General features: G+C 38.7%; 1 protein-coding gene across 2 annotated transcripts in view; it reads right to left on the bottom strand.

Annotated features, from left to right (window-relative positions):
* Positions 1-24,371, bottom strand: part of LOC129250651 (unconventional myosin-XVIIIa) — a 263,564-nt gene that overhangs the window by 213,529 nt on the left and 25,664 nt on the right. For both annotated transcript variants that reach the window (XM_054890256.1, XM_054890260.1), the window contains exons 2-5: positions 16,073-16,712; positions 15,681-15,998; positions 9,313-10,164; positions 9,072-9,227 (exon numbers count right to left, since the gene is read on the bottom strand). In XM_054890256.1, coding sequence (XP_054746231.1) covers positions 9,072-9,227; positions 9,313-10,164; positions 15,681-15,998; positions 16,073-16,243 — 1,497 coding nt within the window. In that variant the 5' untranslated portion in view covers positions 16,244-16,712. The remainder of the gene's footprint in view (positions 1-9,071; positions 9,228-9,312; positions 10,165-15,680; positions 15,999-16,072; positions 16,713-24,371) is intronic.

The following is a 24,371-nucleotide window of genomic DNA, read 5'->3' as shown; positions in this document are numbered from 1 at the left end:
GTGCTGCGTGCCGCGGAGCTCCTTCAAGAGAAACCACATTACAAAAATGTCTCCAATGCCGCCATTTTGTAAAATTTTTCGATCAAACTTTGTAGTTTTGTATTTTAGTATATAAGTAATAACTTCCCAAATCAGAGTGATTGTTTCCCCTTTCCTTCTATACAAAAAAATTCTTTAAAAATCGTGTTTATTTTACGCGTGTACAGTGGTGTTACCCCTTAAGGCTAATAAGCAAACAATAATTTTTGTACATATTTATTTTTGTTTAACACTTCTGCCTCTAACGCCTTTTTTATTATAGCCTATTCACTTCAATGTGCATACGTACATATATGCATACGCACATACTCAAACACATACAGTGACCCATAATATTAATCACGCTATTTTTACTTAGGTATCTTATGCTGAGTTATGTGTTTGGTATGGAATAAAAAATCAACTCGACCACATGTCTTTAGTGCTAGATATTAGAAGTGCCGTTATCATTGTTATATTTTTCGATTTCACAAGAGTTCACCGTAGATACATTTTTTTCTTTCAGTGCACCGAAGCCAAGCGGAATCCATCTTTTGAATTTTGTCGAGTAATGCCGTGCTAAGGTAGCAGACTTAGGGCGAAGTAAAGCAGTTGCTGGATAACGGTAAAATATATCGTGAGACATCAGCAAAACTCGGAGTTCCGATTGGCGTGGTAAGTGAAATCCGGCAACAATTTGGGATTTCATAATAAAAAATGAGACAAGACCCAAAACGGCCACTAATCCAGTCCAAGTCTCACCTTAGTTGGTGATAAGTTTACTTCATATTGATAAGTTTTAAAATTTTTGTTTTGTTTTTCAAATTAATTTATACTCATAATAAAGAAGCAGGCGTTTAAAAAAAATCCAAGCGTTTTAGAATTATTCATTATATGTTAGATTTTCAGTGGGAGCATGATCAATTTTGTGAGTTACTTTATGTTTAATATTATGTTTATATCTTTATTTGTACAGGGTATTACATACCTACATATGTTTTATTTTTAACAATAAGCTGCTTTGACACTGAAAGCTATCGAACCTTCGCTTAAGAACAAAATTGCCCGCTGTACCTCTGAATAATGTTAAGAAATTTACTCGAAAGGAAGTTTACACCAAAAAAAAAAAACACTTTACGCGCCTTCTATACACAAATTTATTAAAAATGGGTGTAATATTCATTTCTTCTAACGACACGTATTTCAGTCTCGGCGGCTATCTTAAAATAAAAATCCCCTTCTGAGTATTGGGAAGCCCACATATGGTATTGAACCATGTCTTTGAAGCCATTGTATTTACATAGTGTGACAGTTTGTTGCTAATTCCAGAATGATGACACCAATGGCTCGTTTTTTTGTTTTTTAATTACTGTTAAGAACAACATTTCGATTAAACCCACACTGTCATAATATCCGACTTTTTGTGTGATTAAATAGAATGCATCAACTTATACGACCTTTGTTTTCAGCAAATGTCACATTGCTCTTCGACCAATCGAGCGTTTACGGGCTAAGTTCGGCTATTCTGTTATCAACCGACTGTAAACTGAAAATTGAAACTGTAAATTGAGTTTTTTACAATTTTTTTTTAAGACCGACCTGATGAATCAATATTGCACTCAAAAATTTAGAAAGGAATCAAGCGCTTCAGACGAATATCGTTCGTGCCCTTCCAGATCGAGCCAAAAATCGAGATAAAAACCGTCCACAAGATCGTCGAAACACGCGTCCACGGTATGACCCAACCAAGGCCACTCCGTAAATTAAATTGTACTCCATAAATAATACTTTAAAAAGTACTTATATACTTAAAAAAATTTATTTTCGTTAATTTAATTTCTTACTTTATAAACTTGTATTTGGATCACCCTTTTCATTTGTACAAATATTTGCACTTTTAGCTTTGCAACAACCCGTTTCCTATGTGAAAATATTTGTTTACGCGTGATTCTTAGGTCTCTACAAAGCCAAAGTTATTGAATTATTGAATACAACTTTTCATCGATTTTTTACCGATCGTTTTTTCTTTTTTACTTGATGGCTAAAATATTTGCTATTTAGGCGTTAAATTGTCAGCTGGTCTGAGGTGTGTACGAACAGTGTTTTTGTTGTTGTCGCGAATGTCAGCAGTCATTCCTAATTTATGTGCCACAATACGAGTATTTAGTTATTCCATGCGTGCGAACTCCTGCGGTGCATTTCATGTTAATACTCGTGTATCGCATTTTTCGACGCATTAGCCAAAATATACAACAAATTTTATGACACCTTAAAAATGTCAGAGCATATTTATTTGAGAATTCATGCAAGCCTGGGTATGTTGCTGGATAGCAAATTTTTTTGTTTGCCACTTGTGTGCGCATACCAAGAAGTTTGCATTCGAATTTCAGGCTTGAAGGTACTTGAGTTAGTAGATTCGAGACTACAAAAAATGTTTTTAATGCGGATGCCTAGAGTTTAAAATGTATGCATTCAAATAACAAACTATAACCGGTTGTTGATATAAGTGGAGGAAGATTAGACGAGCTTCATGACAATTTCACGTAATTATTCATTAGAGCTCCAAAAATATCTGTTATGTTTCAGTAACGAAAAGCAACACTAATTTGACACGTTTGGCAAACTTAGGGATAGTCAGGGGATATAATGATTACGTTCTGGTTATATAGATATCGAAATTGTGGAACGCCGCAGTAGGCGTTCCACCCACCGTCGGTTCTACGTTAGCGGAGCGGTCCAGATTTAAATCTGGTTACTTCAGCAGTATTTTTCAAAAATGTGTAGGGAATTATTTTATGCTGCTCAGTAGGCCAATAGTCCAAAATGTCGATAAAAGCATGGGAATCGTTCAGTCGGACTGCGTACATTACTCAGAAGATCATTGACACCATTAGCATAAGGCTGGTCTCAAGAAATAGCTCGATGTATGGGTGACACACGAATTGACACAAAATAATCTTTTGGATCGAATTGACATCTGTGGTTCTTTGCTGTCGTCGACGGATTTTTGAAGCAATTGGTTACTGAAAATGAAAAACGAGGCACATACAAGGTGAAGTCCAAAATAAACAAGACTGAGCTAAAATAGAAACGACAGGAACGTTGTTTTGATAACTTCGAGTTTATTAATTCGAAATAGTTCCCTCTGGCCTCGATACACTGTTTTGCGCGATCTAAAAGCGAAAGAGTATTTCAAGTCATTGGCGGGAATATCCTTCAGGATGTCGGTACAAGCCCTTTGGATGGCCTCTATGGACACAAAACGTTTTCTTTTCATGGCCAAATGCAATTTTCCGAATAGGTAGAAGTCGTAGGGAGCCATATCAGGCGAATACGGTGAGTGATTGGTGGTTAAAATCCGATTTCTAGTCAAAAAATCAGCCAAAAGAGTGGGTCGATAAGATAGTGCATTATCATGCAAGCGTCCAGCTTCTTCCTTCGCGGTATTTAGGGAGAATTCGACGAATGCGATACAACAAGCGCTTCAAAATGCAACGATAGAAATTGCATTGATGGTTTGGTCCGTTGGCACGACTTCTTTGTGGACAATTCCCTTGGACTCGTAAAAACAAATGATCATCGACTTGATTTTTCACTTCTCCAAACGGTGGTGGCTCCTCTGGAGCCTTCAATTTGGCGCTTTGACGCTTTTGACACCATATGTTCATTGTCACTTAAGTCCTCACAACTATCTCTGAAACGTGTAAACCACTCATGAACTTTGGCACGAGATAGAAAATCATCGCCATAAACTTTTTTCACCAATTAAAATGTTTCGGTAAACGTTTTACCGAGTTTAGAACAAAATTTGATATTAACTCTTTGTTCGAAACTCTTTTTTGTACCGATGAGACGAGCATGCTGACACTTTAGACACAATAACTTCGCTTCCACTGAACCGAATGTCACCAAGCTTTCACTGGAAGTCAGCTAGGGATGTAACTTCTAACGCACTAACTCATTAAAAAAATGACGCCACCAAAAACATTTTTATGACGCCAGTCTTGTTTATTTTGGACTTCACCTTGTACGTGAAGAAAAGTCTAAAATCTGCGCGGGCAAATCGTTCCCACTACAGTTGGTTCTACGTTACGAGAAAGACCCGGATTTAGGCTAAGGTCAGTCACTTCAGCAGGATTTCCCAAAAATTAATAGGGGAATTGTTTATGCTGCTATAACAAAAATATCGTGGACAAATTTCTATGAGATGGACCGAACAGTCCCTAGGTCGATAATAATAGACAAAATGGTTGTGATGTGAGAATTAGCTGCCTTAAGGGGTAACACCACTGTAGAAATTTCAAAAAATTGATTTTTTTTTTATAAGCTAAAAAATTCTTTGAACCTTTTAAAATACAGAACAAAAAGTTTTATACGTTACCAAAGTCTATTTCATAAATATTTTAAGCTTTTAACCAAGCGTTAGTGACTGCTACCTAACGACTTCTCCAAATTTCCAAACTTTAAACGCGTTTTTCTCAAAACACGTTTTCTGAAATTGGCACGCAACATAACTCAAACAATTTTAAATATTTTTAATCAGGTTTTTCACTACGTCTGTATAATAACCTTCATAAGAGAAGAGCGTAGGGGATTTTCGATAGATTAATTTAAACGATTGTTATAATTATTTAAGTGCCGTTTTTTTAGTCCAAAATAGAGTTTTTTCCTTCAAATGCTTGCTAATTCCACAAAAATAAATATTTTTTAAATCCCCTACGTGTTTCTCTAGCTATTCTTATCTAGATTAAGAAAAAAAATGTTTATTTGTTCCAGATTAAAATTTGCACCCTCTGTGCTGCGTGCCGCGGAGCTCCTTCAAGAGAAACCACATTACAAAAATGTCTCCAATGCCGCCATTTTGTAAAATTTTTCGATCAAACTTTGTAGTTTTGTATTTTAGTATATAAGTAATAACTTCCCAAATCAGAGTGATTGTTTCCCCTTTCCTTCTATACAAAAAAATTCTTTAAAAATCGTGTTTATTTTACGCGTGTACAGTGGTGTTACCCCTTAATCGGACCAAAGTCAATCGGAAAAAAGTCAGTTCTAATGGCTATTGAAAATGAGCAAGACAAGTTTCTTTAGGAATTGAGACTTTGTCAACTTCAATCGCGTAATTTTGAAGTTACCTTGAAAATGGAAACATTTTTTCGAACGTATTCGATTTGAATCTGATAATTCTAACTATTTTACTTTCATCGTCGAAATACAGTGGAAAATGTTAAAATTTATTCGCTTGACATAATAGACGTATTTCCAGGTTAACAGCTATGATTACCTGATATTTTGGTACGACGAAAATACAGCTCATGCATCTGCAACAGTCGATGTAACCTCGAAAAAAGGTAACGAGACGCGTATGCTATCAAATACGTAGTATAAAGTAATATTCAGCAATAAGTTCCTATTGAAGTGCTACCCAAAAGTCAACTGCATAAAGCAAACCCTCTCCTAGACACAGCAAAATTCACTTCTTTAACTTTTAAGGGCAAGTATAACAACACGTACACTAGCAATTAGACCTGGTACTTGACTATCGACAAGCTGCAACGGATATTCAATGAGATGTAATATGTTAAAATGCTTTTGCTTTATGAATTTCATAATTAGAGATCAGCCACAACTCAACGAAAGCAATGAGTTCGAGTTGTCTCGCGAAACCTATATAAAAAACCCTCAATTATATTCTATATATTGTAAGTGGTTACGGTCCTCGTCCAAATTAGATCGCAGCATACAAAATTTTTATATGAAATAGCTTCATACAATACTAACTACTACTTCGCGTGCCACTTAACATATTCCTCTAATCCGACTCTGTCAAAATAGCACATTTATTGAGCCTAGAGAAATTTGCCGAGGTGGTGTGGTGCGAATCGCGGAAAATCATATGGGTTGGATAGCCAAATAAAAATATCATTCATGCCTACATTTCTTAAAATTAGTCCGGGTAACTTATCAGATTTAAATGTGCCAAACCCAAGAAAGCATTCACGAGTGATCGCTTTCGTCCCTGTTAATATTCTTTAGTCGAAAATAATTGCAATATATCGAGCGGCAGAACAAAATCATTTTATGCATATTTTCTCACAAAATTCTAAGTTGCCGGAATGACTCGAACTTATGTTCGGCCAAAAAATGTCATTCCAACAGCATTCTCATAAACAATTTTGGGGAGTGTTGTAAACTGTGACAACAACAGCAAAGTAAGCAACATATATTAAAATAGCAAAAGTAGCTTAATCTAAAGTCGTCCTCGCCAGCCATGACTAATTCAGATCACCACTTTTTCCCATCGACAATTCATGTTCTGGGCATCACGACAATTCTTATAAAGATGTAAAAAAATATGTTCATTAGAGGGTAATCGAAAAATATGAACGATAGAATTTACACTTTTCCAGAAATACTCGTAAGCTAGAAAGAAGAGGCTAAAGCTGGACAACATTCAAAGATACGTAAAAACATCAAATATGTTACAAAATTAATTTTTGTATTTACTATGCCTCTCTATTATCAAAACGGCACGTAAGTGCTACTTGTAGCGTACTGTAGGGGTACTCTTGCCATGCCTCTCTATTATTATTAGAAGGCCATTACGCACTGCGACCAGAGCTGATGTGAAAGGCCTATTTTGTAACCCTAGAGTTTTAGGCTTTTTAAAAGTAAATGTAAAGACATGCAAAACGAGATGCTGTTTTTAGATATCGCCACGAATTTCTTCGACGGCATAAAACAAAATCCATTGGCCATTTTTATATACTTATCTAAAAACTAAAAAAACGAAATATATTATTTACTCGGTAGATGGCTGCAGTGATCGACATTTCGTAAAGTAGCGATCAAACAATTTAAAGTTTATGCTCGTCGTCAAGGTGACATTCCCCACTAAAAAATTCATTTGCTGTTTTTTGTTTGTTCCATTCAGTTGTGAGTTACAGGGTGTTAATAATGGAAGTGAGCAAAGAAAAAATTCGGTACATTTTAAAGTTTTTCTTTGTGAATGGTGTTCATGGTGCCGATACTGCAACAGCTAATTACGTGCAATTTTAGTTTCGTCGATTCCGTTCAGGGAATTTCGATGTTAAAAGAAATGTCGATAATCTTCAGCCGCTAAAGACCGACCATAAAAAAGTTTTAATCGATTTGCGAAGAAATTTGACGCAAAAATAATGGATTTCATTTTCCTCAACTATATAAACCTAGAATATTTTCTGCTTAGCAAAGCGCATACCCACAACACAATGGACCCCAGAGACCAAAGTGAGATCTTTTCACAGATCAGCCAGCACTAACTAACTTACTTACACTCCTTGCGAAGATGTTTCGCTGAAAAATGCCGTATTTTTGGAGTATTCGAACACAGGCACTTCATTCGCAAACGAACTGTAGGTTGGTAGCATTTTGCACGGTGTTTTAACGGCATGAACTGAGTACTACTTTGCCATGAGATACATGCGCGCATTTCGCAGCAATACAATTTGTATGGATTTTGACAACCATTTCACGTGAAATACGAACTTAGTACTATGCTTTAGAGTAGAGGCATTTGATTACAAGTAAAATTTTTTTTACCCAAATTTAAGGTAAATTTATATCAAATAAAGCATGCCAAATCTATGAACAGAAGTAAGAGTAATATTCATATCCAAAGTGATGAAAACGAGCCACTTAAGTGAAAAAGGCTTCCAAGCGATCAGCCTGTAATCGTTTACGTTTTTCTACAGATCATGCAGGTTCTTACTCCCGTACGAAACATAAGGCGCATTTGCGTTCGCCCACTTTGCTATAGAGCTGGATAACACTTACTCGAGAGACATAACAACCTGACCAAGTGTAAAAAAAACAGCCTAGGGGCCAATCTTTCTAAAATCGAATTAGAGATGAAATAAATTGGCATTTCTAAAATTTGAACATTTACTGCAAATCTAAAAATGTCAAAAAAAAAGGATGAGGTTATTGTAGGTTGGGGCATGAAGACCGGAAAAGATCACTATACAATGGGATCAATCGGCTTCTCCAATCCACTTTTGAACATTCAACTTATATTTATTTCACAAATATAATAAAGAGTTTTCCAATAAGAGGTGTTATTCCAGTAAAAGATCAATGGTTTCGTTGCTTGTGTGGTACGTAGCGCCGTCTTGTTGAAAATAAACGTTGTCCAGATCAATACCATCCAATTTTGGCTTAAAAAATCGTTAATCATCTCTCGATAGCGCAATCCATTCACCGTAACTGTTGATCCAGTTTCATTTTCGAAAAAGTAAGATCCAATGACACCGCCGAACCATAAACCGTACCCAACAGTCACACGTTGAGGATAGAGAGACTTTTCAACAATAACTCTTGGATTTTCTGAGCCCCAGATCCGAAAATTTTGCTTGTTGACGAAGCCGCCAAGGTGGAAATGGGCCTCATCATTCAAGATGTTTTCCAAGGTGAAAACAATCAAGTCGACTACTTAGCTCTTTTGTTTTCTTGCATTCATAAGTTAAATAAAAGGCTAGAGCCGCTTTAGTGGCAGCAATCTGGAAACCTGCAGTGTGTTGCATTAGCTTTGGCCAAAGCTTAACAAGTGAAGGTTAAGGCACATACTAAAACTTTCAATCGAAGATACGGTCCCTCACAGAAAAGCTAACACTGCACTGGATCATTAGAAATAAGGCCACCAGGTTTGGAGCCACGCGTACCAATTTCTGCAGGAGCTGTGAAGAACTCTTCTGAAGGCTGATAACAGCTTTACTTCACACAACACAGCATTCTTTTATACACATACTCGAACATAGAGAATCATATTCATTTCAAGTGGTTGCTCAACCAACATTTTAAGTACCCTAACGCAAGAGTTATCAGTAAGGTTAAAAAATTATGGAATATTGGGAATTTTCCTCGAAATTTGAGTTAGAATGTTTGTAGCCTCAAGCAATAAATCGTCAACATAGATCCTTGAGAAAATAGAAAACTATAATCCGATTCCAAAATTGATTCGGAAGCCTCTCGGATTCGGAAAACATTATAGTCCGCAAGCCATATTCGAATCCACTCACCTGTTGCTTAAAACGCTTGCTGGCGCTTCTCTTAAGCGTGTTGCAATTCGCATTTCTCACCGCACGATCCCCCTCCTCGTCAGCAGCAGTAACAATTATACCTTGTGGCGGCATGCAACGCTTGCTTAGCTCTACTAACTCCGAAACGGGTTGTACCTGCCGAAGAATATAACATAATAAAAAAATTCGATCTTTCACTTTTACATGCATTCCTCTCCTCTGCACTTCCCTCCCCACTTACCTCCACTGTAACCGAATCACCGCTGTTGCGAATCATCTCAATGATCACCTCACGCGACAGCTCACTTACTGGCGTGCCGTTCACTTTAAGCAAACGATCGCCTGGCAGTAGACCAGTTGCGCCACCACCCGCACCCGGTTCAGCGAATATGACCGGTTTAAATGTGGGTGCGGTCAGCGATTCGGCCCGATCCAAACAAATCGCTTTGCGTAAACTGAAGCCGAAATCGTTGCGTGGCGATTTCTGTCGCCTGATGACGAGCTCACGCGCCGGTGGCAATTGCACCAACTTAATCGGGGGCAAAGGTAATTCCACATCCTCGAATACGTGCACACGCGACCATCGATCGATGCCTTGCGACTCGCCAATCGGACTCAGCGAGAATGGTGGCGTAGCAAAGGAAGAATTTGTCGTATCTGTGAGACTGTCAGCGCTGGGCGAGGGCGAGGTCATCACACGTAGATTGCCGCTGTGATGCTGTGGCAGTTGTGGTGCATAACGCGCTGTTGTCGGTAGAGTCATGGCGCGTTGTATGCCCGCATTGCCGCCTTCGTCGCTACGCAAACTCTCGACGGAGGTGAAGGCGGTGCCGCTGGTGTGAGGATTAACGCCCGCACTGCCGGCGCCACCGACTGCACCCATGCTACTGCGTCCGGTAGCGGCACCACTTATGCTATTGCTCCGACTACCATCGAAGGGCAACTCATTTTGCATTGTGTTGCGCATCACGAGCAGCTGCGCCTCGGGTGATGCGATCGTTATCTCTTCGTGCACATTGGATACGTTGCTGCGTGAACCCTTCAATATGCCGCGCTTTGGAGGCTTCGGTGGCACGGGAGGCAGTGAACGATGCTGTAATGTAGAGGAATACGAGTTTGAGGTTAGTTTAAATTTGTTTTGTGGTAGAATGAGTATAAAAAATATAAATTTAACAACATTTCGAGGCTATAAAAAGTGCGCGCTTGTAAAACAAGCTGATCTTATCGTTGGTGAATTTATGAGAGGTATTTTTGGATAACCTCTAATTTTTAAGTTTGTAAAATTTTAAAGGAGTGAGACATTAAAAATTGGGAAAATCATCGTATTGTGAGTATACTTGGCATGCCGTATTAGGATTATATTAATGCTAAACGTAAACACTGATATTGATATTATCGGCCTTAACAACCGCGCTGTTAGTTCTGCCTTCTCCAAACTGAATAAAGAGGCAAAGCGAAAGGGTCTGGTGGTGAACGAGGACAAAACGAAGTACATCCTGTCTTCAAACAAACAGTCGGCGCACTCGCGTATCGGCACCCACGTCAATGTTGACAGTTATAATTTTGAGGTTGTAAAAGACTTCGTTTATTTAGGAACCAGCATTAACACCGATAACAATGTCAGCCTTGAAATCCAACGTAGAATCTCTCTTGCCAACAAGTGCTACTTTGGACTAAGTAGGCAACTGAACCGTAAAGTCCTCTCTCGACGAACAAAACTAACACTCTACAAGGCTCTCATCATGCCCGTCCTAACGTATGGCGCAGAAGCTTGGACGATGACAACATATAGTACGATGAAGCGACGCTTGGAGTGTTTGAGAGAAAGATTCTGAGCAAGATTTTTGGACCTTTGCACGTTGGCAACGGCGAATAGCGCAGACGATGGAACGATGAGCTGTATGAGCTTTACGACGACATAGACATAACGCGGCGAATAAAGATCCAGCGGCTACGCTGGGTGGGTCATGTTGTCCGAATGGATACAAACGCTCCGGCTCTGAAAGTATTCGATGCGGTACCAAGTGGTGGTAGCAGAGGAAGGCCTCCTCTGCGTTGGAAAGATCAGGTGAAGAAGGACTTGGCTTCGCTTGGTGTGTCCAACTGGCACCGGTTAGCACGAGAAAGAAACGACTGGCGCGTTTTGTTAAACACGGCTAAAATCGCGTAAGCGGTTATAGCGCCAATTAAGAAGAAGAAGTAAACACTGGGAAGTGTTGCTTCCCGCCCACAAATTCTTATTTCGTTTAGCATTCCATAACCGGAGCCAGAAATTTTTTTCCCTGACAAAAATTTCCACTCATCCCTAATCAATTCACTTGCTTCCAAGTGATCTATATAAAAATACTTCTTTTGTTTATCATCCGATTAATAGATGGATCTCTAAAATTATCAAGAATAGAACTACCACGTATCTGAGTCAACTCCTAATACTCTTATTCTGTATATACATATACAAAATCACATTAAAGATCAGAATCTTTGCTCAGAATCCAGCTCCATTTCGAGAATATATTTTTTGTAAAATATTTTTCTTTCTCTTAACTTATGAACACAACACAATGCTTTTTGAAATATTTTGGCCCCGGTCAAAAATTAATTAGGATAATGGAACGGGCCCAGGTTCGGAGCACACAGTGGGCATAAACCCCCAAAATGATAGAAAAGTGAAAAGCAGGCAAAAATTTCTAAACGAAATTTTAAATTTTTTTATTTTCAATTATTAAGGGGTTATATACCTTGTGTTTTTCAAAAAAATCAAAATAAATTTTATTTCTTTATCGTAAAGTACAATCCCTTGAGAACATTTTCCAAAAATTTCATAGAGATCTGAGCAATAGATCGAAAGTTACAGCGTTTTAAATTGTGCGTCGTCACGTCCTGAGCGTACAGCCTCATGCGGCGCTTGAAACTTTAAACGCGATTATCTCAAAAACGTGTTTTTCCAAAAATGCTTTTGCGGTGGACGCGATTGCAAAAAAAGTATTCAACCGATTTTTATAATTTTTTTTTTTTAAATTGTTCGTAATTGATGTCGCCTCTTAGTGAACGATCAACTTTTTATGTATAAATTTTTATTTTGCAGATATGAATTTTTTAATGCCAATTTTAGGACTGTAGAAGTGGATTTTTTTAAAAACATGTTCCTATTTTCACAAAAATCAAAATATTTAATATATTGATCGTTCACTAAGAAGATATAACCCTATACTAATGAAATCTTTTCGATTTTTTGATTTCAGTTGACTTGGTGGACTTGAATCGCGTCCACCGCAAGCCTCTTCCAAAAAAAGGGTCTTGGGGGAAAACGCCATAACTCCGCCATTTTTAAATATTTTTACACAAACAAAGCCTTTTTTTTTTCTTTAAACATTGTAATATCCAATAATAAAAACTTTTATACAATAAAATTATTGCTACATATCTTTAAAAAAAAACCCAACTTTCGCTAATTTCACCGGACCACAAGGTATATAACCCCTTAAATGGCTTTTATTAACTAGTTAAAGTTCTTCGGCGGCCGCCGTAGCCGAATGGGTTGGTGCCTGACTACCATTCGGAATTCACAGAGAGAACGTATGTAGGTTCGAATCTCGGTGAGACACCAAAATTAAGAAAAACATTTTTCTAATAGCGATCGCCCCTCGGCAAGCAATGGCAAACCTCCGAGTGTATTTCTGCCATGAAAAAGCTCCTCATAAAAATATCTGCCGTTCGGAGTCGGCTTAAAACTGTAGGTCTCTCCATTTGTGGAACAACATCAAGACGCACACCACAAATAGGAGGAGGAGCGCTCGGCCAAACACCCAAAAAGAGTGTACGCGCTAATTATATATATATATACAGTAGGTTCTGTTTTTATGCGGCTTTTTTTTATGCGGTTTTGAAATAGTGCGGTTTTTTTTTAAATTACAAAATGCATGTCGACCTATGGGGAATTGTACATATAAACAAGATTCTAAACCAGCTAAGCAAAAACTCATCACAGATTGCATCAGAAATGCTAACCCTACAAGTATGGAAGATATATAAAGATATAATTTTCAAAGATACAATATTTTGTTTATGCGATTTTATTTAATTATTTCAGATTCATGCGGTCTATGGAACGTATCTATAGTAATAATATGGGACTAGTGCCCTTTTTTATGCGATTATTTCAGATTTATGCGGTTTTAGCATTTGAAACGTATCTACAGTTTTACTATAGAACTAGTAGCTTTTTTTATGCTGTTTTTTCTTTATGCTGTTTCTTGCGGAACGTATCTACCGCATAAAAACAGAACCTACTGTATATAGAAAATGTTACGAGGTGTTCCAAGCTTGGCGCCCACAGTGTGGATAGTCTGGTCTACTTCCTGCACTTGTGTCTAATCCAAGCATAGAAATATGTACAGGGTCCGGCACTCGAAGTGTTACCAACTTCAGACCGCGCGGTAAATTGGCTAAATGACAGTACGGAGTATTATTTCCAAGCGCACGGAAACTTTTTGTAATGGATTTCAAACGTAATAGTCTGATTGCATTATATTAAAGAAATTAAAGTTTTTGTTTATCACACTATTACTCGTTCCAATGATACTGGTACCACGCGAAACGTCATGGAGGTGGTCATCAAAAGACAGCAACGTCACGTGAAATGGGGAAAGAATTGAAAATATCCGCCACATACTGAAAAATGATCTCAAAGTCAGGCCTTACAAGATCCAAAAGGCGCATGATCGCACACCAAAGCAGCAACAGGTCAGACTTGACAGAGCGAAGAGTTGCTTCGCTTGGTCGAAATCGGTCAATTTTAGAACATTTTGTTTTCTGACGAGAAAATTTTTCAAATTGAGCAATTCTGTTCATATGAGAATTTGAGTCATCGATTGGCCACCAGGAGGCAGCATCCGCCACAGGTAATGGATGGGCGCGCTCCAATCGTGTTCTTCGAGCCCGGCGTCAAAGGTAAATGCGAAATATTGTCGGGAAAGTATTCTGGAGGTTTATTTGAGGCCGTGGGAAGACAAACATTTCGGTGATAGACCATTGACGTTTCAACAAGACTCGCCACCGTCTCACAAAGTTCGAGTGAACCCAGAATGGCTAAAAAGCGAGATAACGTCCACACAATGACTCTCAAATTCACTAGACACGAATCCGATGTATTATTCTCTTCGGGTCATTTTGGAGAGCAAGGCCCGAACTAAAAGATTCACCAGTCTCGAGGCGCTGAAAAAATCCATTGTCCGCGAGTGGGCCAAAATACCTGCAAGTCACATTCGGGCCGCTTGCGATTCGTTTGTGGACCGTCGCAAGACCCTAGTCAATGCTAAAGGTGGTCATATCGAGCAAAAAAGTAAATTGATTCTTAATTTTGTATTATTTTGACACATTTTTTACTTTGAATTGAATAAAAGTAATTTTCCAAACTAAATGTATGGCCTTTTTAATTGGCACTTCGAGTGCCGGACTATGTACACAATTAACTCGTATGCCCTTTTTAGACGTTTGGCCGTTTTCCTTTCAATTTTGTGGAGTACGACTGAATGACGCACTATAGTTCTAAGTAGCCTTATACAGGCAGATGATGGATTTTGAAGGCTGTTTCATTCCAGCAATACACTCGAAGGATCTTCATTGGCTACCAAGACGAGAGCGTTTTAAAAATATAACTTTTTCGCCCACATGGTGTCTCAGGTGCTTGGTGATTTTCTAATCTGTGACCAGCGAAATGATCGGTCACGCACAAGCCCACTTGGCTACGGCTGCGGCAAAAATACCAGCATATAAATTGAAGTCATTCCTGTAACATAGACCCTGCCCCCATCCTATCACAGACTGGCAGATTTTCTTGCAGTTGTCCCTAATCCAAAATACCTCTACCCTTTTAACCAGTTAACTGTGGCGCTCTCATTTCAAAGTGCGCTCAGTTTTGTGTCGCCAGAATTGAGCTATGACGAGTATAGTCGTCAATCACAGAGTAAGTTGCGCTGGTAAGATATTGGATGAAAAAGATGGGTTAATTTTATAAAATTGGGGACAAATGAACTAAAAATAAAAAAATAGTAATTTACAGAACTTCTGGACAACTTTATAATATTTACGCACTTGAAATTCTTACGTTGAACTGTACTTATTTGATAGGAACCGCCAACACTTGGTAAGATATGCACTGACACACACGAGTTAGCTTTCTAGTTTATATATTAAATCCACTTTTTGACTTTTGCCTTTGACCCTTTTAGGTTAACATCTAAAAAACGTTATCATCGCACATAAATAAATTCATTATGCGAACTGGTGAACTTTTTCAACCAGTGCATACGGGGAAGCATGACATCATCTCAAATTGTTTATATTTTCTATTTGTTTGTTTTATTCCGGCATAGCCTCAAAATATTCTAAACATCTTGAAATTTGAGAATATGTGTAGTTTTTCTCAAAAATTGTAATTTAAATAGCCAATGGTCACTAATTTATACGCATGACGAGTATACTCGTCAATACACAAAATTTTGCCACTTCTCCATGACGAGTATACTCGTCAATCACAGTTAACTGGTTAAGAACAGTTTTGTCTCAAATTATTTTATCCACTATACACTTTCACCACTATACAATCACCTTTCCATTGCCACTCGCCGCGGCTCCCACCAGCATGGAATGTATGCCCATTGCACCTGCAGCTCCGCCAGCACCCGCAGCAGCCGCACCAGCGCCATTATAACGACTCTCAATGGTGGTCGTCACAGATGCGACAATTTCTTCATTACCGCGATCCAATTCATAAATGCTATCACCTTCGCCGCTCAATTCGGCGCTCAACGCTGCACGGTCGATATCCAGCTGTGCAAAAAACTCCGCACTATAATCAGCTGTGATGCCGCTAGGCAATTTCTCTTTCTCTTTGCGGCGACCGCGTATCTTAAGTGAGCGACGTACCTACGAAAATTAAAACAAAGCATAAACATTTTTTATTTATACAAAAAAAAAATCAATGTCATATTTCCATATACCTCATCCAGTCGCAGCAGCTCCTCGGTGCTCATGCTGCCCGAAAGCAGTCCAGCATTTTTAGCCTCTTTACGCAATTTCTTCTCACGTTTGCGACGCTCCTTCTCGTCATCGCCGCCACCGCTGCTACCACCACTCACCGAGGATACGCCCTTTTTCATGAAATTGAACATCTTATGGTTGCTGTTGTTGTTGTGTTTTGTTTTTATAGAGATAGTTTGCTAGTTATTGCTATTTGCTATTCAGGAAGTAAGTGTAAGTGCAAGTAAGGAAAGAGTTGCATGTGGCGCGACGATGTCACTAGCGTGTCGCTGGTTGGTGTTGGTGTTAACGTCGCTCGTGCCGCTTAGTTGGGCACAACCAGCAAGCTCAGCTGGACGACACACATGCGAAGGGCGAGCACTAGAATGATGCCCTTGCTGGCCGGTGCTAACTAAATGCGAATACGAAGGTCAGCTACTATGTGCTACACTTTTGATAGCGGGCGTCGTGCGCGGTGAGGGAGGATACTTAAGCGGTGGTGAGGGATGTTTTTACGCGATTTACTACTACACTTCCAGTAAGGATTTTCAATATGCAACCTGCAGCTGTAGAGCACCGCTTCTTCTTCTGTGGCACTTAATTTCACAGCTTTAGCACCGACTGCAAGAAAAATATACAACCAGAAAATGCTAATCAAAGGCGTGGCTAATTTATACATATTGTACACAAATGAGCAATTTCTTTGGAAAATTTTATCACCAACTCTTTATCACTAATCAATTGAGGCACCGCAAAAACCTGCTGCTGTCTGGCCGGCCAGACAGTGAAATTGCATCTGTGCGGCGCTACAACTCTCGGTGTCGCCGGTTGACTCGCTTCACACACGTCAACTCAAAAACAAACGCGATAAAAAAAACAACAGCAGCATTTCCCTCGGTGGCAAAGATATGGGATATGTACGAGTAAGTAACTGATACAATTTCACTTTTACATTACATTTCATTTGCAATTCAATTTTCCACATTAAGCCATCTACATAGCATCTATGAATGAATTATGATAACTTATTTTTATTTTTATTATTATTTTCTTATTGTATTATTTATGCGCGCAACTGTGTGATTTTTTTCGCGCATCACAGCAATGACTTGACTGTTCGCCGATATCCATTCATGCAACGGTGGTATCGAAGAACACAACTAATTCGATTTGCAGTGCAATTTTCCCGTCCATGCAGAGAGAAGAAAATGTAATGAACAAAAGAAAAAAGGGAAACAAACCAAATTGAACAGCTAGCAAAATAAGAACAAGAGCTGAATAAAGAGGGAGTAGAGCAGTGCGGAAAGGCTGGCGGTTAAGATGGTGTGAACCCAATCTGAGCTTTTCCACCCACGAAAACACTCGCAACTATGAAGGTAAATAATACATACATCAGTGCAATAGCAATAATAACAACAATATGAGTAAACGCCGACTGTTGGTAGATACATACTTATGGATGTGCATGTGTCTGGTACGAAAAATTACCACACACTAATGAGGACGACAAACAAAGGGTGTAAAATATACACCCCTCGACAAAACGATAGCAAACATTTTCACCAGTTTTAACTATTTTCTTTTTTCTAATATTCATTATTTTCTATAAAAGTACAGCACATTGTCTAACAAGAACCATACCACCTTGATCAAACAGTTCCCGGAATATATTCAGAAAATAAAATTGTATTCCTCAAAAGTGATATCACCTCCAACGTACTACCCATCAACTGCAACGCACTTATGCCAGCCAACGTTTGATCCAGCTCTCGACACATTTCTAGAATACTATTTTTGGAACAGCCATCACAGCCCATCTTTGATTTTTCCATTACTTCTTTTCGGTTGATCCAGGCATTCGCCGTAGAAGTTTTTTGACGCGATCACACAGAAAAAAATTTAGCCATATCAGGCGAATTCGATGGCTGGTGGATGGTATTTCTTTCGTTCTTATTCAAAAATAATGATGGCACTGTGGGACGTTGCTTTTTTTGTTTTTGTTTTTTCCTTGTTCACTCCTCGTCTCGGGAGCATAGAGCCGCGCCAAGGCTTGTCTCCCGTTGGTTTCGTTAATCTATTTGATTTCTGACAGGATAGGTGATCAGCCTGCCGCTACATTACTTTAGAATGGTTTAAAATCCACGAGTTGTTTTTCCACACATTCTTTCTTTTTTGGCGAATTGCTTCACGTAAATATTTGACCTTCTGGCAAAAATTCGTGGTGCACAATACCGTTGTAATCCATAAAACCCGTGAGCATCGCTTTCTTTTTTGTCTGAAAATTACCTGGTTTTTTTGATCTTGGTTCATTCGGAGCTCTCAACGCATTCGCCTAATGTCTGGTTTGCGTGCCATACTCATAAACCCACGTCTTGTCTCCAGTAATGATGCGTTTGATGAACGTTAGATCGAATTCAGCCTTTGAAATCATGTTTTTGGTGATATCAACGGTACTACGTAGGCCGTTCGTCATCCTCGATGGATTCACGATCTCTTTTCAATAGTTCATGCCACCCGTAAACGGCTGTTTCATTACCAAAACAGTTTCCCAACATTTTTAAGGCTTTCGCACCATTCAATCCATTTAACGCAAAATTTAATACAAACTAGATTGCTGCAAATTTAAATCCATTTTTATAACTGTAAAAGATCGAAAACACGTGCGGAGGTAGATTTACTCAGAATGACGTTACTTTTACAAATATCAAACTAATGGCGATAAAATTTTGGCAGGAATGTTATTTACAAATATGGGCACTTAAAAAAACAAAAAAACTAACTCAAATCAGTACACTCAGAGCATCACCTTGCGGATGTTCCGGGAACTTTTTGATCAGGGTTTTTCAACAAGAACTTTATTTTTCAAAACAAATAACTTAGGTGAAACTGATTCAAATTTTTTATTTTTTTATAAAAGAAATATGATATTGGACTGCGGCTATAAATGTCCATTCTTTCATAACAATTTGCAATCACTCCTCTAGACTCTAACTTGAACTTTAACATAGACCCACAAAAGATAATCCAATGATGTAAAATCGCATGCAGGTGGTGGCGATTAACAACTAAATTTCATGAAATTATGCGATCGGAAAAATTGGTTTTCAATAAATTCATTGTTTCGGTAATCCTGGTGGCGGCAAGTTGCTGTTGAAACCACTAGCCTGTTATAACCATATCATCAAGGATAGGCCGAAATTCGGTTGTTAAGTTCCAGCCATATTTTCGAATAAATTCGATGATTTCACTTGCACGACGTGATCGAACAACAACACAACTCGCATATATTGTATTTACCCAGTAGAGTCCAACTCGTATAAAGCTGCTACACGACCTGGTGTGAAGTTCTGCCAACTTCAAATATGGCACTATTGTAATCAAACATGAAAGAGCGTGGAAAATTTCCATTCAATTCTGCCGGACTTTTGTTCACTGCAGCATATTAGTTTATTAGTTATTCGTGACCTAGCACACACCCGCTCGTTTGAAAACCTGACGCTATAGGCCAAAGGTAGTTTTCGTTGCTGGTAAATTGCTCAAAAACTGCTCAATAGATTGCATTCAAAAATTTTTTAAACTTGTTTCTTACACATTTGTATCGACAAAAGTTATAAGAGCATTCACCAAGCGACACTGAATCAGTTTATTTTCAGAAAATGTAATAATTCAGGTTTTTCCTGCAGGGTATCTCCTTACTGGGCTAGCCAAAATTTATCCATACATGCACACGCAGGAAAATGTACACAAATTTAATATAGCCATATTAGATCGGTCTTTCGGTCGTTCGGTCGCCGACAGTACTGACACACGACGGTGGTCCTCAAGCATCAGCCACAAAAGCAACAACAGCAAAACAACCAGTCAAAAGCCAAGTCAATGGAGAAAAGCGCCAGCAACGCTAGCAGCAATGAAAAGAAAGGAAAATCACAAAGCGATGAAAAACAAGCAGAGAGTCAAACAGAAGTAACAACATGAAAGGGAAAAGCGAAAACCAAAGACCTACCAATATTCAAAGTACGTGAAGAACAAGAACTTAAGTGGAAAATAAGCCAGATGCACGTGAGAAATCCAATGTGAGCGCATAATTAAAGATTTGCTCTGCTGTGCAAACTTCAGAATTTTTGCAGATAAGAGGTTGTTAAAGATATGTAAATACAGGTATTACAACGAAACTAAGACAGTCAACATAGTCAGTACCCGTTATTAAACCATCCACTTTCTTTATTGCTATATTCCCCCGCTTCACTTAGACGAATCAAAAAGTTTAGTTAAGAGTCGGTTAATGCATAGAGCGGAACAGTTCTAAAAGAGGTAACATTTCATTTGTTTCTCTCAAAGATGGCACGCTTAGCTTTGTAGTAAGTACTGATTTTTTTAGGAGCGAAATTATTTAGTCGCCGAAAAACAAAGAAGGACCCTCATATCATCAGAGAGCAGAAAATTCAGATGTGGAATAGACTTTTGATATCCAAAGGATGTGTGCTCTTTGGTGAAGTCGAAGTATTTACAAAATATGAGTAAAGCCCCGAGAAGGCGGTAAATATAACATTATTCGATGGCTTGTGTGATTAACCAATTCATAGGTTGTGTGGATCACTTAGCTTATATTATGCAGAGCTTTTTAATCGATTCGACGCTGATTTGGAGCAAAAATTACCTCATATTAGAAGAAACTAAATGAGATTCCATCAGTCGCAAAAATCTCGAAGCCAGAAACTACGAATATATAGAACTGTCATAAGACCTACACTCACATACGAGTGCGAAGTCTGAGTGCTGAAAGCCAATGAAACCGATCAGTTAAATTGTTTTGAAAGAAAGATTATAAAAAATTACACATATGGACCTGTGCGACTTGAAGACGGCACTTGGCGCATTCGGTACAACGACCAGTTAGACACACTTATCAGGGGTGTAAATGTTATCAGGTACATCAAAGCTCAAAAGATTCGTAGAATCTAGAATGTAGAATGTGACCACCACGAATGAGCAACGATAGAGCCATACAGAAGATTTTCGAAATAAATCCACAAGGTGATAGAAGAGGCCAGCCGAGAAAACGATGGAGAGATGACATTGAAGACGACTTCGGAGCAATCTGATATCAAACGAAAAGCTGATAACCGAGTGACGTGGAGGTGAATTGTAACGAAAGCAATGGTTCACCCCGCTCTGTAATATGATGTTGATGATCAATCGCAAGGGCAAATAACAATAATTCCGTTATGAATCATTCCCTTACCCAACTTGTTTTCAAGATTTAACACTTTTTGATTATTTACTGATCCAAATATAAAAAAAAATTGCATGAATTTAAAATATTTGGGTTGACTGAAGAAATCATGATGAAAAAATACCTATTTTGAGGGTCTCCAGAAATCGAACAAGGATGTTAAACTTTGCCAAACGCAGTTGAGCTCTGTAACTTGGCTCTCTCTTCACGCAATTTAATTTATTTATAGCCAATAGAACCCCAATTCATCGATTCCCCCTGACTTCAAACCAACAGTAGCTCATAGATATCTCAGCTTTATAGTATACCTAAGATTGGGCCGATTTTTCGAGACAAGGAAAGGAATTTAGTTTTGAATCTTCAAAGAATACGTAACTAAATTTCTGATGAATTGTCCAGCTGCGGATCAGCGGTTAACCCCCAGGGACTAGGGAAAATAATCGAAATTAGTTAGGCAGGAATCATGGAATGGATCAACGATTATGTATGCAATTTACTTGGTAGAAAAGACGTTCGGTAAATGGTTGGTATTGTTACATGACTAAACCCATGCAGCCAGCATGTGACCACCATTGGAATCATTGAGGGCCCAATTTGCCTGTCTTGCTTAGGAGAGCCGGATAGCACTGAGCATTTTCTCTGTGAGTGTCCTGCCCTTGCTAGAGCAAGGCTACGAAAATTCGTTCTCTCAAACTGGAGCATATTTTCAGATTTGCAGAAGAATCTGAAAAATTCTAACGGGGCTAGCTATCTCTGTCTCTGTCTCTATTCTATTCTACATCTTTCTCTCTGTCACTTCTCTCCTTTTCTTCTTGATTATCAATCCTTTTACTTTCCAGAGCTGCGAATACAATGGGCTCTTTAGCGTAAGTGTTTTAAGGGGGGAGCCTGGTTTATGAGGTCTAAAAATTGCATCTCTTTGCGATTTTTTTTTTTTAAGGAACAAAAATAAATTTAGCACTGCAAAGTTTTTTCTATCTTTTAATGAAAATTTAAAAAGTATAAAAAATTGTTGTACTGGTTAAAATGAGTTGAATAAAATGTTTAACATAGAAATTAGTAGAGCGCTGCAACGCTGGAGTTTCCAACTGGCGTACAAGATACAGCTCGTAATTATTATCTAAAGCAAAAAATTTAAATGGATTTCTAATTATCATGATTTTTTATTCTAGATGAACTAAGAAAACTGAGAGAAATTCCAAAATTTCAACTTTTTGGAGGTTTTAAAGAAAAAAATGCCTTTCTATAAAAAAAAAATTCACTTCAACTTGATATAAAAATCTTGAAAAATTTTTTTTATCTACCTATGTATTTTGTTAGTTCAAATAGAAGAGAATTTAGTACTGAAGGGAACAAGCTATGATTCATTTCAAAAGGTTCATTAGTTTTTTTTTTCATTCATGTACGCCAATTCAAAGAAATCATAAAAATGAAAAGTCGAGAAAAGAAGATAAAGTTTGTACTATAGCTGTCCGGTCACAGCGTAACTACCTAACGCTCGCCTACCTTTGGCTTTGTATCTACGGAAATATTGAGAATTAGGCTCTGTAACTTTGTGTGAATATTCTGAAATATATAAGGTTGGCCAAAAAGTCTTGCGGTATTTCCGCAAGCTTGTCTTTGCAAGCGCGTAATTCTAGTTGTATTCGTCGCATCGGTTCACACTAGAGCTTTTTGGAAAGCTCTTTTCACGTGCTTACACGTGTTTGATTAATTGTTGTTTGCTTTTAGTCGTTCGTGAGTTATAGCGTCGCAAACATGGAGCAAAATAAAGAGAAAATACGGCATATTTTACAGTACTACTACGAAAAAGGCAAAAATGCATCTTATGCTGCCAATAAAATTTGTGCAGTTTATGGACGCGATACAGTTTCCATTTCCACCGCACAACGATGGTTTCAACGTTTTCGTTCTGGTGCAGAGGTGATCGAAGATGCGCCACGGTCAAAAATTGCGATAAAATCGCTGAATTGATCAAAAGAGACCGGCATAGTAGCAGCCGTAGCATCGGCCAAGAGCTGGGCATGAGTCATCAAACCGTTATAAACCATTTGAAGAAGCTTGGATTCAAAAAGAAGCTCGATGTATGGGTGCCACACGACTTGACGCAAAAAAACATTTTTGCCCGTATGGATGCATGCGAATCGCTTCTGAATCGCAACAAAATCGACCCGTTTTTGAAGCGGATGGTGACTGGCGATGAAAAGTTGGTCACTTACGACAACGTGAAGCGCAAACGGTCGTGGTCGAAAAGCGGTGAAACTGCCCAGACGGTGGCCAAGCCTGGATTGACGGCCAGGAAGGTTCTTCTGTGTGTTTGGTGGGATTGGCAGGGAATCATCCACTATGAGCTGCTCCCCTATGGCCAAACGCTCAATTCGGACCTGTACTGCCAACAACTGGATCGCTTGAATGCAGTACTCATGCAGAAGAGGCCATCTTTGATCAACAGAGGCCGAATTGTCTTCCATCAGGACAACTCCAGGCCTCACACATCTTTGGTGACGCGCCAGAAGCTCCGGCAGCTCGGATGGGAGGTTCTTTTGCATCCACCGTATAGTCCGGATCTCGCACGAAGTGATTACCACCTATTTCTGTCCATGGCGAACGAGCTTGGTAGTCGGAAGTTGTCCACAAGAGAGTCCTGTGAAAATTGGCTCTCTGAGTTTTTTGACAATAGGGAAGCGAGCTTCTATAAGAGGGGCATTATGAAGTTGGCATCTCGTTGGGAACTCGTCATCGAACAAAACGGCGCATATTTGACTTAAATCGCATTATTATAACCAATTTTATGACCAATTGAAAATTCAATAAAAATACCGCAAGACTTTTTTGACAACCTTATATTAGAAATCGCTTAAAACGAAAAAAAAAATTGATTTTTTTGACCTTATAAACCAGGCTCCCCCCTTAAGAGTAACCAATCTCTCGGTGCTTAGGCAAGTTAAGCCTTTCTTTCAAATTTCGATTTCAACCAAATTAGGATTCGGGTCGTTGGGGTTTTATATGGCTCCTCTGGTGTTTTTGACCTCATTTTTAGATCAAAA

The sequence above is a fragment of the Anastrepha obliqua genome, chromosome 1 (assembly GCF_027943255.1).
Source record: "Anastrepha obliqua isolate idAnaObli1 chromosome 1, idAnaObli1_1.0, whole genome shotgun sequence".
In the NCBI taxonomy this organism is placed as follows: domain Eukaryota; kingdom Metazoa; phylum Arthropoda; class Insecta; order Diptera; family Tephritidae; genus Anastrepha; species Anastrepha obliqua.
This window is presented reverse-complemented; position numbering and strand designations above follow the sequence as displayed.